The 15,159-nt window shown below is 39.8% G+C and overlaps 1 protein-coding gene and 1 long non-coding RNA gene across 4 annotated transcripts; one reads left to right on the top strand and one right to left on the bottom strand.

Moving 5' to 3' along the window:
- The first annotated feature begins 45 nt into the window (after positions 1-45).
- Positions 46-15,038, top strand: LOC111332666 (arginine kinase). 3 transcript variants are annotated; one of them, XM_022938065.2, is made up of 6 exons: positions 46-200; positions 11,346-12,252; positions 12,618-12,778; positions 13,024-13,453; positions 13,863-14,327; positions 14,603-15,038. In XM_022938065.2, the coding sequence occupies exons 2-6, from the start codon at positions 11,362-11,364 to the stop codon at positions 14,771-14,773; spliced, it is 2,118 nt and encodes a 705-aa protein (XP_022793800.1). In that variant the 5' UTR covers positions 46-200; positions 11,346-11,361; the 3' UTR covers positions 14,774-15,038. The 3 variants fall into 3 exon arrangements, with proteins under 3 accessions (XP_022793800.1, XP_022793798.1, XP_022793799.1); XM_022938063.2 differs by lacking the exon at positions 46-200 and adding an exon at positions 6,765-6,951; XM_022938064.2 differs by lacking the exon at positions 46-200 and adding an exon at positions 9,147-9,293.
- On the bottom strand, positions 3,321-6,660 carry LOC111332671 (uncharacterized). The gene is made up of 4 exons (XR_002695065.2): positions 6,530-6,660; positions 4,807-4,989; positions 4,070-4,172; positions 3,321-3,963 (listed from the first exon to the last, which is right to left on the bottom strand). It is a non-coding gene; the product is annotated as an uncharacterized LOC111332671 (long non-coding RNA).
- Positions 15,039-15,159: the final 121 nt, after the last annotated feature.

The raw sequence follows: 15,159 nt of genomic DNA, 5'->3' as shown, positions 1-15,159 counted from the left end.
GAATAACAAACACTTAAATCACCTACTTTAAGGTCAGTTCAATAGTTCTTATGCAGCCCAAACAACAGAGTTTCATGGAAGAAGTTACGAGGCAATGATTGGTCTTGCGCCAGAATAATAAAAGAGCAATCGAGAATATTTCAGATCGCTTTTGTCACTTCACGCTGAGCAGACAAGTAACAGGAGTGAAGCGGAGTAAGGTGGGTTATAAGTACGCCCTTTTTAACAGTCTAGAAGAGAAAAGAAGTGGCGTATCTAGGGAATTATAGGAAAAAGCAGATATTACGAGAACGTTACTTGTTCCTCCTCAGCTGATAAGAGAAGGTACAATGTAGGTCATGCCTCCAATGTCCTCAAACTTATGTCCTACTTCACGATCAGAAAAAAGTATTCCGTACTGCAACATAGACCAGACATTTGAAGGGATTTCCGCTTCAATCACTAACAGGAAATAATAAGTCCTAAAAACATACCTATCCAGATTCCTTCGTGAGTGACTCCTCTATGGATTAAGCCCGTGTACTTAACAGGAAAGGTCAATGGGACTAAAACAAAATGTTCATGTAGTATTCGTAGTTTTCAGTTCCATTGAGATAAATCAATGCTCATATACTTAGTTTTAGGAAAGATGAAGAGATTCTGTCTATCACTTGTAATAAAACTTGCATAACTCGCGTCGTCACCGGGCGCTTGTGAGTGAACGTCAGCGCGCGAGAGCGTGTCTGTTTTTGTTTCTTTTTTTTTCGCGCGTGTTCTTTTGCGGTCTTGCCACGTGACGGTTTGATAAGATATAAGTAGTCATGGTGAACACTCCTACAACTGTCTCACTTTGATTTAATTCTCGAGGAATTCGATGTCAAATTTTCTCAACGCACCGGTTCCGTCGCTTTGTTATAGCTGATTGTGAATGAAATCGTGCCTATCAGCTCCTGTGGGTCATAGGTCACTTGCAAATTCAATTTTCTGGAATCCTTCTCACAACATATCTGCTCGCATCTTGCACACAACTAGTTACCAACTTTTGTGGTCGATCAAAGAATCATACAGTTTGAATATCATGAGCTGCGACGATATGCCATTTTCAACTGACATTATTATGTTTCCGGCTTGTTTTCCGCTCGTTGTTTTCTTAAAATGATCTGCTTCAAAGGTACATTGGACTACATTGCAGTGTCAAATCATTGAAGTCAGCGTAGTGTGCACTGTTATAAACACTGCCCCGTTAAAGGCCACAGTATTAAAATAAATAATCAAGCACAAACATTTGACGCTTTCTTACATCCTTCACGGTGCATCGACGTTTTGACATGACATTTAAAAAAAAAAAAAAATTCAAGCCCCATATGCCAAAGACAATGTCCTCCTTTGTCTTTGGTATATGGGGCTTGCGGGAAATTGTGTGCCAATCTTGGATCTAAACATTGCATTTACGTAGACGTACACATTGTATCGATTCGAGTGTCAAGTTAAAGATAAAGCGTCCCTCAACCTCGTGACCGTGCTTGGACGCGCTAGTTTACCATTGGATCTCTGCTCTGGAGGGCTTGTGCTGTTCCTTCTCGCGATCGAAACTGATGGATCCGTTGAAATATAAGAGGTCACTAGTTGTGTGTCAGGTTAAAACAAGTTTTACATTCGAGGTAGGTCAACTTGTTTTTTCCTTTAATCTACACAGTTTTTCACGAGTGGAGATGAGTTCGATATTGAAAAGAAAATCATGTGATATCTGCTCATATGGATTAGCTTTTATTTTTCGAGTAGCTTAAAGTATGAGGATGTGCATACAGGTATTTTAATATTATGCTAGCCTATGGCTTCGGCAACAGAAACTTTCCATGTGGAATTCTTTCCCAGTGCAACCCAAGCGCAAACCCAGGCGAACCATATTAACGACGTGTCTGTCAAGAGACCTTTCAAATTCTCGTAAAATAAAGTGTAACTACAGTAGTTAAGCCGCATGTGCTGGGGTACCGGTGCCTCCATGGTGAACGGGTAAAAATGACCTTCCTGAGATAAAAATGGAGCCATCTTCCCTCTGGTTGATCCTCAATCTGTGCTGGCGTAGGGGTGATGGACTGGTTCCACATTTTCATCTACCTGAGGACCCGGTGGGGGGGGGGGGGTACTCCCTTATAAGGACGTGCGGCCAGCCAGAGTATGTTTTCGAGATCTTTGTCTTAAACAGGGTATCGAATTTATAATTTTTTGTCTTAATCAGGGTATCGATTTATCAATTTTTGTCTTAAACAGGTATCTTTTCTTGGAAGATAAACAGCAACATTTTTACAAGCTCTAATTTTAATTAATATTGAATTCCATTGATTTTGGCATTGATACTAGGCACATTAAATGTCCTAAACAGGGTATCAAAAATCGGAATTCTGTCTTAAACAGGGTAGGAAAATCAGCGACATTTGTCTTAAACAGGATCAGGGTATGAGGGGTCCCGCCGCACCTCCCCACCCAGGAATATATCGAGTACCCCCCCGGGCTAAGGACACTCATCTTCTTCGCCTCTAAATCTCTCTTTGAGAGAAGTAGAATGACAGATCGTGGTACATTCTCTTCCAGAGCTCCCTAAGCCCAATAATAGTGTTTGCCAGTATATACCACACAAGTGAATAGTAATGGCTACTTTGGAAGTGGATAGCAAGTACTATTCACCTCCGCTTCGATGAATAATTGTTAATTACTATAAAATGGGTATGCATATAGACGAAAACCTTTCATGGAATATGCACATTGAAAAAATAGTCAAGAAAATCCCATCGGGCAGTGGAGCAATTAAACGTTGTAGGCCTTTGGTTAACCAAACCACGCTGGAGTCCGTTTTCAATGCCTTAGTTCAACCGTACTTTAATCACTGCAGCGAGGTCTGGGTGCATTGTAATAAGGGTCTTTCGAATAAGCTCCAAAAGTTGCAAAACCGGGCTGCCCGTATTCTGACCTTCTCCAGTTATGACACAAGCGCTGATCCTCTTTTTGAGCAACTTAACTGGGGACGGTTAGATACTCAGCGACAAATACAAGTGGCCACCATGGTCTATAATTTATACATGGTCTTGCGCCCGACTATCTTGGTTCTCTTTTCACTAAATATGATCCTCCTTATAATCTAAGGAACTCTGAAAACAAACTAGCTGTTCCATTGCCTCGCACCAATTTCCTGAAAAATAGCTTTAGCTATAACGGTGCGGTTAACTGGAATAGCTTATCCCCTGGATTGCGGCAAGCAAAATCACTTCACTTCACTTCACTCTTTTAGAAATGGTTGTCGCGCTTTCATTGTCTGAGTCGACAAAACGCACACGGAATCTATGTAAAGCAGAATTTCTTTATTTTTTCTTTTCACTTTTAAATTTTGATCATGTTTACATAGATTAAAGTAGAATGGAATTGTAATAATAGATTGTAATAATATTATTTTACCTGATAGATTTGCCGTGTCTAGGTAAAAATAAAGTTCAAGTTCAAGTTCAAATTATTTTAAAGATTTGATGGATTTTGTCAAATATTGAAATGTGTGACTAATTATTGTGAGGGTTTTGTAACATTTTTCAGTGGTTCAGACCTTGAATTTCCCTTTTCACTTGTGTTGATTCTACTGGTTCTAGTTTCTTAATTCTTTGGCCATCCCACATGCAAAGCATCATGCAGAAACAGCATCAAAATGGAATGCTGTGCACTGTGTCCAAAACCTAGGGTAATGTGAAAGCTTCTTTACCTGACCAGTTGTGGCCACTTTTCTTTGAAACTACTTAAGAGAGAAGGTCAGTTCCAGCTAGCAGTTGGCAATACTGAAAAAGGTCTCTTGGTCATCAGTTCCACCAGCCCTGGGATGACTTTCAGGTACCCACTCTCTCCATTGTGCTCTCTGCATTGTTTTTGACTCTCAATATTTGTTGTCATCTCTAACAGTGTTTCACTCGAGAAATCCCCCTTACAGGTATGCAATTCACTGGCCTTATGAAAGAAAGGCAAAAGGAGGTTGGACAGATAGAAATTTAGATAAATCAATTGCATAAATAAATGAATTGATCATAAGCATAGAATTTTAGTTGAACTGTACCTCTTGTGTCTCACCAACATCCTCTTTTTTGGTTCCTACAATCTACAGGGAACTCTGCATTCATGGTTTCAAACCACAGCTTGTAGTCTCAGGGCAATCTTATCTATTTGATATTAAAGTGAAATCCCACAAAATCAGTGCATTTAAGAAACTTACTGTACATGTTACTATCAAAACAACATGATCTTTTACAAGAAAAAAGCTGTTCAAAAGTGTGCAAATGAATAGCAATGCAAGTATTACAGCACATAAAGTAATTATAATAATAATTTAATTAAAACCTTCCCAAGCCAGGATCTGTAAAATAATATAGCACAGAAAAATTACCTGATTAATATTAATATTTGAATGATTCGATCTGATATTCTATCTGGCCAAATGACATCCAGTGGATATTATTAAGTTTTGGTTTCCCATTAGCTACCTACATACATTTGCTCCATTTTGTAGTCAAATTTGCTTTCATACTGTCATAAAGGAGTTTCAATGCATTGATTGAACAGCTCACAAACAACAAGGAGTTGCTTGTAATTCCACTTTCTTTCAGCAGCTGCAGTCAGAAACAATTCATCAAAAAGCTTCTCTCGGTCAGAAGAGGACAGCTTTCTAATAAGCTAATCGATAAACTCTGGAATAAAACTACAACTTCAGGATTGTAACCTGTCCAACAGAATTTCAAAGATATCCTCCTCGAATAAAAACATGTCCGCAATGCCTTCATTGCCACAGCAACTAACCGTTTTCCTGTGAGGCACTCCTCCCTCTTGAAAATGTCAGTGTCAACATTTCCCAACTCTTCCTTCTAGCAGCTGTGAGACTCCCAGCTGTGAGAGCTCTTAAATGTGAGTCCCTACCCCTCCTCAGCATCCTCTGATGTCTATTAACTTCTCCCTCAAAAAGTTTTGTCACCCTTTGTCTCACTGTTGAGCCAACAACAGTTCATGAGCTTTAGTTAGTTTGCTTTGTTTAACTGAGAAAGAGGTTCTGTCCTGGTGTACCGGTTCACAAGGAAATTACCATTGTTCTTTCTTTGTTTAGGAGTCATCGGTTAGCTATTGTGTATTGTTTGGTCTTTTGTATTGGCTCTTGTGAACCGGTACACGAGGACAGAACCGAGAAAGACATCTAAATTCAATTTTTAGGATTTTGCATTGTAAGATCAATCACAGCACGTCTAATGCTATAAAATGTGATATTTTGTAAATAAAAATAAGCAATATAAGGCATTCACACACAGAACACAATAACCAGCCACAAAAAATTAGAAACCTCTCTTTTGAAAATTTGAATTTCTGAACAGTAAACATTGCTATCTTAAAAATCACCAGTTCAAAGGCAGCTTTGGCCAGTAGTCGATCTAAAGTTTTGGGCAGCCTTTTATCTTCAGCTGCTGGACGTAAAATATGTGAACAAAAGCCCGAAAGTCACACAACAGAGAGATCAAAGTTAAATTGCGGTCTATCCAGCCAGGAGTAACAATGGCTTCTATTGTTTAATGCCTCGTTCTTCAAAGGCTCCCGACACATGCAAATGATCGATGTTGGCCTCCGCTTCGAAAATTTCATTATCTAAATTACATCTCGGTCTGAGTATTTCAGTAAAGTGAAATGAAATGTTAATGGACTCATTTCTGGTATTTTTCCGCCTTCATGGATCGTTATAAGCGTTTGAAACATCTTTTTACGAAATTACTTTTGGCCGGAGGCGTCCTCTCAAATTCAATAGCGATATATTTCAAATGGAGACCTAGCTAAGAGTCCCAAAGATATTGAAAACGTTCAATGACCGAGATTTGCCTAAAGATGAGTCTCATCTCAAGGTCTCGAAGGGTTTCGAAAATTCAGCCAAAGGGTAAGGCATCAAAACATTTTGAATAAACGACAATTGACTCAACGATCCGTGCAACATATCTTCGTGAAACGATTATGGTCATTCTTTGCGGTCAAAATATCCCACTGTTCTAACAAAAAAATACAAAAGGTTTAAGTTTTCCAAAACTTTGAAACGGTAACCAATAAACCAGTTCTAGTCGAAGATGTTTTTCCCTTAAACCCAAGTAAAAATGGTGGGAAGGTCGCTTCGCGAAACGGACGCCGAGGAACAATAAAGGGCGCAAAGCATGCTAGTGCAACGTCCTCGTTTTCTAAAGACGAAACGTTTACACTGATATATTCTGTTTGTTTACTTCGTTGATAGACAAGCTCAAAATAAAATTAAATCCGTGAATATGTTATCTCCTCGCATCTACAGCTTGATGGACGACTGTGTTGCTATTGTTTTTTAGGGTAAGTTTAGAGAAAATAGCGCAATTATCATAAAAAGCCCTTTTGATTAAAACCACTCGTGCGAAGCATCTCTTCTTGAACATGTCAACATGCATATCGTCAGTACCTTTTTTGACACAAATTACTTTCCTTTTCCGGACACAAAGAATGCGTGACTGTTAAAATCAAATCTCACCAATTTTGACCAGTTTGGATGACCCACAAGATTCTTCACAACTCTTTATTGCACATTGAACACCATCTCCCTGCATGTAGGAAATAAATTTCCTGGAGCTGTTTAATTAAATTAGCTTTCTCTTCTAAACAAAGGAAAGAATGACAAGTATACATAGGGATAATTGTCTTGCCAAGAAATTTGACCGCGTTGGGATTGCACACGAGTGATAAGAGTCGCTAGTATATGCTAATTTAAGTTATAGCGTCATTTTTTAAAATCGTTATGGGGCTTTTTCCTTCGAAATCGAAGACACCTGCACAGGTCAATCAGCAAACCCAACAAACCCAACAAACTAGCCAACCAGAGAATACTGTTCCTGCTGCTTCGGCTGAATCTCAAAATCAAATTCCGGAAAATCAGGAGCCACAAACTGCTCAACAGTAAGTTGTTGTGTTGCTGTTGTGTACACATTTGAGCGAGTTCGCGTTACTTTATGTACTCGTATCCAAAAGGGTTTCCTCATGTCAGGTTCGTTCTCTACACGATAACCACACGGTGAAGAAAAAGGAATAACTACAAGTTCACGGATTTGTAAGTCGCAAATCAGCCAGAACCATTTTAAGGCTGAAAAACGTACTGTTTACTCGTGGTGCTTGCGTTATATTGAGTCGGCCTTTTTCTCTTCATGTTTTCTGTACTCTCAAAAGAGCCAAAACTACAAGTACGAATTAATTTTTATAATAAGCCATTTGTGTAGCTGCGAGTACGAGTACATTGGTGAAACGCACACTTCTTCGTCCTGCTTTGCAATCTTTAAAAAAATATATTGATATCCATACCGGGATTACAATGTGTCGCAAATCGCAAAACGCAAAAATTGGCTAATAGCAGTGCTGGGAAGGTGAAACGTTTTTTCTACAGGTCTTGTTTCAGTAATGATTGGACATTTAATCATTTTTACTGCAGTAATGGTACAAACAGCGTCCTTCTAAGCCTTCGCCGTTAGAGGTTGTGTAGTTACTTACGCGCACCTACAGGTGTTGTTTGACTCCAGCAGCAATCAAACTTACTAAACTTCAACTGATAAATCTGTTATTATTGTTAAGCATTTCGCTGTTGGGTTTCAATGAAGTAAGAAGCCACATTTAATTTTCTGTAGATAATTTTGTCAGCCATGTTTGAGATCTTTCTATTTGGTTGCTAAGGTCATTCTCGTTGGCTTGGATACCAGACTGTGTGCAGATAAAAACACAGCATAGACAGAGACAGATTTATCTTCTAATGTTACTGATGTATGGTTGATTAGCAGTTATAATACTCTTCGAAAATCTAAGCGCAGGTAATTGTTGATTTTAGGGTTAATTTGGACAAGTTTTACAGGAAATACTGCGTACCTTTGAAGACACGTATGGGATTTTGAACGATCGCCGATTAGTATTTCACTCGGTACATTTGACTAATAGTAAACGAAGTTTTGATTTTAGATCCGGCACTTGACAACTTGACAACTCACATGCAGAGGGTTTCTCAAACTTCGTCTCGAATTTTTATCAAAACAATTTTATCATTTGCAAAACGCTGGATACATTTTGATTTCAGACAGGTGGTGTTTTTTCAGAGTCGTGGAGAGAATAGACCACGATCTGCTCCTGTGTTGCGGCGAAGTCCGTCGCGCGCTTAGAAAAAGATAAGTGAAAAAAAAGACTGTTGTTAATATAACGTGATGTTAGCGCAGCCGTCTAGTAATGTAGAGTGCACAGCGAAAAAAATGATTGGCTATTGGCCAGAAATCTTTCAACAAGTGGTCATGCGTGTAAACGCTTGTCAACACTCCATATTAACCATTGCTGTTGTTTAAAGCTGTTTCTGAAAATCCTTTTGGTGCAACTAGAGCAGACTCTGGTTCTTGAAGCCTTCATCCCCAGACAAGGCCTCCTACAAATTCTGCCAACCGGTTTTGGACGAGCCTTATCTACCAGGTGTTTGATAAATTTACAAAAATAGATTTCTGAATGCTAGTTATTTCACAACCGTAACCAGCAGTCATCCTCACGTAATTTAGAAGTGTCAACATCCTGAGCTCAGCATAAAAGGTCTAAAAGGAGCGTTAGCTATGAGCGTTAGACAATTCTTTTACGGTTTGAAACAAACTTAAGGGATGAGGTTAATAAAATTTATTACATTGCAAGACGCTGTGTTGACTGCTTTGCTCAGTGATTCTTCTGTTACAAACAATAGAATTTTTTAGACTGACTTCAGAATACATTGTTAAACTGTTTGTCAGTCACAGTGATCAGTGAAAGGCCAACAGTGCAAACTGTGTTTTTGATGTACATGTTGAGCTGTTTCTTTTGTCACGCAAGAGTTCCTGCTTGTGTTACAGTCCAAATTTCATTTATTTCCTGAGGCTACCAGTGTTATGCCCCATATAAGAATACCACATCTTTTGCGATTGGGTAGCAAGCAAAGAGAGAAATCCAGATCTAAAGAAGTTTAGAAAAGTGGAAAAAAAACAATACTGAAGGCCTACCATTGAACCGAAAGCCTATCATAAAAATCTTGGTTCAAAACTAGCGTAACCAGGACCGGAAATTAAGCAAAAGTAGTGTTCTCAACCCAGGTCTGCTCGCACTGATAAAAGTTGCATGCAAATTGCGCAAGGGACATTTGGTAATACGGCTGCCGCCACTCTGTAAAGCAGGTGCAACCTTGTATTGTCGCCTCTTCATCGCCCTTTTCTGTTGAAGTTTCAACGATTTTGACTATTCAAGCAGTTACTTAGGTAAGCTTTTAGTTATGAAGGAGTTCAAGATAGAAATGTTGATTTTCTGTTACTGCTGCTCGAATCTTGTTACTTCAAAGCAGGCGAAACTTTTCGTCGCTCCTCCATCTTTCTTTTCAATACTATCCTATAGTTACAATTTATTGTTCCTCGATCAGGACGTAAAGTAAGCTTTCAGCGGTAAGGGGAATAAACTATATGTCAAACTGTTTTTCGGACTTCCAGTCGAGTCATTCCACCGATGTTTCGTCTGGCTCATTACACTAAAGAAATTTCCGCTAGTATGTGCCGGAAATTTGCATAGGCTACATTTGAAGTAATAGCACACTAGTGTAGCGTATAATCCTGATGTTATTTCCACTTCTGGGGATCGCTTCTCTGGAAGTTTTGTTCAGTGCGTGAATTGACTGACTTATTCAGTAGTTATCAAGTTTCGGGAAGATCGGGAGGCTCTTCGAAAATTCAAATAGTTGTTCAACCGCATGGACGGCTCATGATACATAAATTTTCGCTTTCGGCAACTTAAAAAAGGCGTTCTGTCACCACTATATTCAAATGCGACTGTGACCACGACAATTTCAAAACCTCGAAGATGTTTTTTAGTTTTACCTCGAATTATGTCAGGTATAACAAAGCAAATCCCAAATAGTCCTACTTGTCCTTTGAAAGGTTATTTTAAACCATTTGAGAGGGGCAAAGATAAGTAAAGTGTTTTCTTTTGGAGTTAATATCATAGAGGCGAAAGAAATGATTTTCTTCAGCAAAAAGATAGTGTGGCTTGGAGAAAACAATCATATGAAGATTTTCGATTGAGAAATAAATTATGTATAAAATGAAAAATCTTAAATTTATATGCTTGTCATTAAAAGCAATGTATAAATTACCGTCTCGCCTACAAAGGGTGTAAAATGTCACAAGATGGAATCATTTGATAGATTTCCAGCAGCCATTTTGTGGTCACTCCACCTAGAATTAGCCGAGAATCGCCTCTGTTTCCATACGAGAGAGGTTCGTCTCTGAGAGAACATTCAGAGAAAACGTCAGCGTCATAGAAGAAACATGTTGACACAAACTGTCTTCCTTATTAATAGAAATTTCATTAAACAACAACAAACATATGAAACATATGTGTGAAGTGCGGTTATGAGACGTATATGAGAACGATCCTTCGCAGTAAAGCACTATTTGAGCAATAGTGAAAATCAGACCTGAAAAAAATTTCAGGCCTGTACGGGATTCGAACCACTGACCTCTGCGATACTAGTGCAGCGCTCTACCAATTGAGCTAACAAGCCAACTGGGAGCAGGCCATCAAATTAATTCGATATAAACCCGTATATCATTCACGGGTTTATATCGAATTAATTTGATGGCCTGCTCCCAGTTGGCTTGTTAGCTCAATTGGTAGAGCGCTGCACTAGTATCGCAGAGGTCAGTGGTTCGAATCCCGTACAGGCCTGAATTTTTTTCAGGTCTGATTTTCACTATTGCTCAAATAGTGCTTTACTGCGAAGGATCGTTCTCATATAAGAAATTTCATTATTTTCTTAACCTGCTTAGTTTGCTTTACACGTATTTGCATTTCACAATGCAAACAAATAATACTTCACGGTCTATCACATAGAGCCCGCTGATTGAAATCCATTCCACTACGCGCAGTGCAGTAGAATATGAAGGCAGCATGGTCGAGTAGTCAGCGTGTCGGACTTGCAATCCGCCGCTCCCGGGTTCGAGTCCCGCCCTGGCCACTACTTGGATTTGTTTCACGGTAGCCCCGAGTTTCAGATCCTCGGCCATGCTTGTAATATAACCAACTGGTTTGCCTTCGGCCAGTTGGGATTCTTAACAACGTCATTTTCAATTTGAATTATTTGTTTAAGTTGTTTCGTGGAAAACCGGTAAACTAGCGTCTAGCTAAGTGTTTCTCCACGTTAAACTGTTTATTATTATTATTATTATTATTATTATTATTATTATTATGTCCCTTGTAAATCATAATGAACTCAAAATCAGGCAAGGTGATTCAGGGCTACTCTTTTGCTTTATTTCCAGATCTTCTGACGACGACATGGCTTTGCCAAATCAGCTTTCAAGCCCTGATGCAAACCCCAAAATGCTGATGAAGAAGCATCTCACTCCAGAGGTGTACAAAGCTTTGAAGGATAAAAAGACCGAAGGCGGTTTCACCCTGCACGATCTGATAAATTCTGGCTTGGTGAATCTTGACTCTTCTACTGGTTGTTACGCCGGTGATGAGGAAAGCTTCACGCTATTCGCGCCGTTACTAAACCCCATTATTGAAGAGTACCACAGCCCTTACAAGTTGGCAAAGGGCCATAAATCAGATATGAATCCAGATAATGTGGATGCACCAGACTTAGACCCTGAGGGTTCTTTTATTCGGTCTACACGTATACGTGTTGCCCGAAATCTCAAGGGCTACCCACTAACACCCAATTTATCCAAAGAACAACGACTTGAGGTCGAGAAGAAGGTCGTTGGCGTCTTAACGTCTTTGACCGGTGATCTCTCTGGAAAGTACTATCCGCTGTCAGGAATGGACGAGGAGACCCGCCAGCAGCTGGTGAATGACCATTTCTTGTTCAAGAAAGGCGACCGCTTCCTGGAGGCGGCTGGCGTCAATAGGGAATGGCCTGAGGGACGAGGTATCTTCCATAATGACAGCAAGACCTTCTTAGTTTGGGTAAACGAAGAGGATCAACTTCGTATAATCAGCATGGAGATGGGTGGGGACATCAAATCTGTACTTACTCGCTTATGTCTTGCTGTCAATGAGATAGACAAGCAGTTGGGTTTCCAGCACACTGACCAGCATGGATATCTGTCCTCGTGTCCCACTAATTTGGGTACAGGAATGCGCGCTAGTGTACACGTGAAGATCCCACACGCCAGTATACATCCAGACTTTCAGAAGATCTGTGATCAGTACCATATTCAGGTATGAAACATCAACAGAAGCCTTTTTGAAATAAAATGTTTCTTTTATACCTTCTCTAAATTTGAAGTACATTTTTTTAGACCGAAAACTTCCATATACGAAGCTTAACTACAAATTTCTAACATGGAGGTTCGAAGTAAAAGAGGGGGCAATTTCGCATTCATTGTCCTCTTGTTTTAAGTAGCACTACATTACTTCCACTTAGCCACAATATATCTCGTCAGGGCGGAGATACAAACATTTCAACTAAAATGAATTGAAATGATAGAAAGTATTAATTCCGCATACACCGCATTTCTGGAGTATGAAAATAAATAATGTTTGTGAATCCGAGAGTATTAAAAGAATTTTTACTTATTTTTCAGCCTCGTGGAATCCATGGTGAACATTCTGAGTCCACTGGAGCGGATGTTGGTGTTTATGACATCAGTAACCGCAGGCGCTTGGGTCTGTCCGAGGTTCAGTGCGTTAAGGACATGTATGAGGGAGTGAAAAGGCTGCTGGAGATCGAGAAAGCTGCTATTGCGTAAGTACATTAGCTTGAAACTTTGCTTCACTGGCTAAGCTATTCAAAACTCTCAAATTAGTAAGAAAGTTAGGGAAATATGAGGTTGGACTGGATTTGAGTTTGCACGTAGTGGAACAATAATAATAATTCGTCTGAGTGAAAGACACTTTGTCTGAGGTAAAGTTTCTTGAAAAAATAAGTTAAGTTAAAGAAAGACTAAAAATGCCACGGGAAATCCAAGCAAGTTCCTTCTGCTTTTTTAGTGAAAAGGAAGCCAAGTTCCCAGAAGCTCTCAACAAGCCCGAGGTAAAGTCTCTGTTGAAGAAGTATCTTACTGAAGACACATTTAATGAACTAAAGGACAAGAAGACAGCTCGAGGCTCTACCCTTTGGACTCAAATCCTCTCTGGTGTGGAGCAACTTGACTCTTCTAATGGTATTTATGCTTCAGAACAGGAAGCATATACCCTTTTTGGAAAACTTTTCGATCCCATCATCGAAGAGTACCATGCTCCTTACAAACTTTCAGACAAGCATGTCACCGATATGGACCCAGACAAGGTGGAGGCTCCAGATTTGGATCCTGACCACAGGTTCATTAGATCGACGCGCATCAGAGTAGCACGAAATCTCCAAGGCCACGGTTTGCCTCCCAGTGTTCGCAACAAAGAGAGACTGGAAATTGAATCGAAGGTAACTGTATAGCTGAATAAAGGCTGATAGTTTCGAAAGAAACTGTTTGGGGCTGCGTCGGGGGGAGTAACGAAATAATTTGGATATATCAACAAAGTTGAAATGGTAAATTGGCAACCGTAACGATTACAAAAGCTGACGTGTCAATGGAAAAATGGAATGCAAAGGTAATTGTTGAATTTCAGACTGATTTCTGTATGACTACCTGACAACCTGACAAAGTTCACTAAGCCTTTGCATTGACTGATGATACCAAAGCTGAAATTCACATCATACTAGGAGACCTGTCAAATAATTATGGAGCAAACCTGGCAAAACTTAATCATTGTGGACAGCTCAGGCCTCAGTGATCCTCCTCAGTGTACTTTCACATCTTTTTCAATGGTATATCTATTATTGCATTTTTCAGATCGTAAAGGTTCTAACGTCCCTAACCGGAGATCTAGCAGGAAAATATTACCCTCTGACTGGAATGAGTGAAGAAACCAGGAAGAAGCTTGTGGAGGACCACTTCCTGTTCAAGAAGGGTGACCGCTTCTTGGAGTCTGCAGGCATCAACAAGATGTGGCCTCAAGGTCGAGGAATCTTTCACAATGACAACAAAACCTTCTTAGTATGGGTGAACGAAGAGGACCACTTAAGGATTATCAGTATGGAGAAAGGAAGCGACATCAAGTCAGTGTTTGCACGCCTATGCTTGGCTGTTAATGAGCTGGACAAACAAATTGGATTTCAACAGGATGAGTACCGCGGAAATCTTTCCTCGTGCCCAACTAATCTGGGCACAGGCATGCGTGCTAGTGTGCACGTGAAAATCCCTCACGCCAGTGAACATCCTGATTTCAAAAAGATTTGTGACGAGTTCCACATTCAGGTGAGGAATGTCTAGGATTGTTTTTTAGAAGGCTGGGGTTAACTGTAAAGAATTATATTAAGGTATGAAAATATCGTTTTAGAGGTTAGAAAGTAAATTTAAACAAACCCTTATAACACGTTGAAATGAGGAGGGAGGCATACTGCAAGATTTGCACTCGGACTTAGAGTCGTACCTATTGTTTAAAACCGAACGACCTAACGTATATATCTGAGGACGTAAATATAATGATCATTCTTTTTGCACTCTCCTATTGTAATGCCCTTTTTTCCCAGGCACGTGGAATCCATGGCGAACACTCCGTGTCTACTGGAGAAGATGCTGGAGTTTTTGACATCAGTAACCGCAGACGGTTGGGTTTGTCGGAGGTGCAGTGTGTGCAGGACATGTACAATGGCGTCAAGAAACTTCTGGAGATTGAGGAAGAAGCTCTTGCCAAGTCATAGACGAATCTCGCTAACTTCCAGTGTTAAACTTAATGCAACAAGGTCAGAATATTACGTGTGGGAAATTTTCCTTTAAACGATAGGCGAAATTCAAATTACTTTTATTTTAGAGTGTTTTATGAAGGGTGGGCTTGTAACTGTAACTTGGCTGAAAAGTGATAGTTCAGCCTGAAGTAGCAGCGATCACTATGTAACCGAGTGACAAGTACTTGAGGTCTCACCAGTGACTACCTTTTCAGTTAATAAAGATGATGATAAGGCCGTTGCTATATCGTATCTCTTTATATTTTGAGTCATTCGTAATTTTATGCCCAAACCCCCCTTTCTGACGAAAAGTTTGGAGCCAGAGCAGTAATGAGGTATGAACGAGGAAACTGTTACGGAAA

The sequence above is a fragment of the Stylophora pistillata genome, chromosome 10, assembly GCF_964205215.1.
Source record: "Stylophora pistillata chromosome 10, jaStyPist1.2, whole genome shotgun sequence".
NCBI classification, from domain to species: Eukaryota; Metazoa; Cnidaria; class Anthozoa; order Scleractinia; family Pocilloporidae; genus Stylophora; species Stylophora pistillata.
Note: the sequence above shows the minus strand (reverse complement) of the source record. Positions and strands in the feature narration are given on the sequence as shown.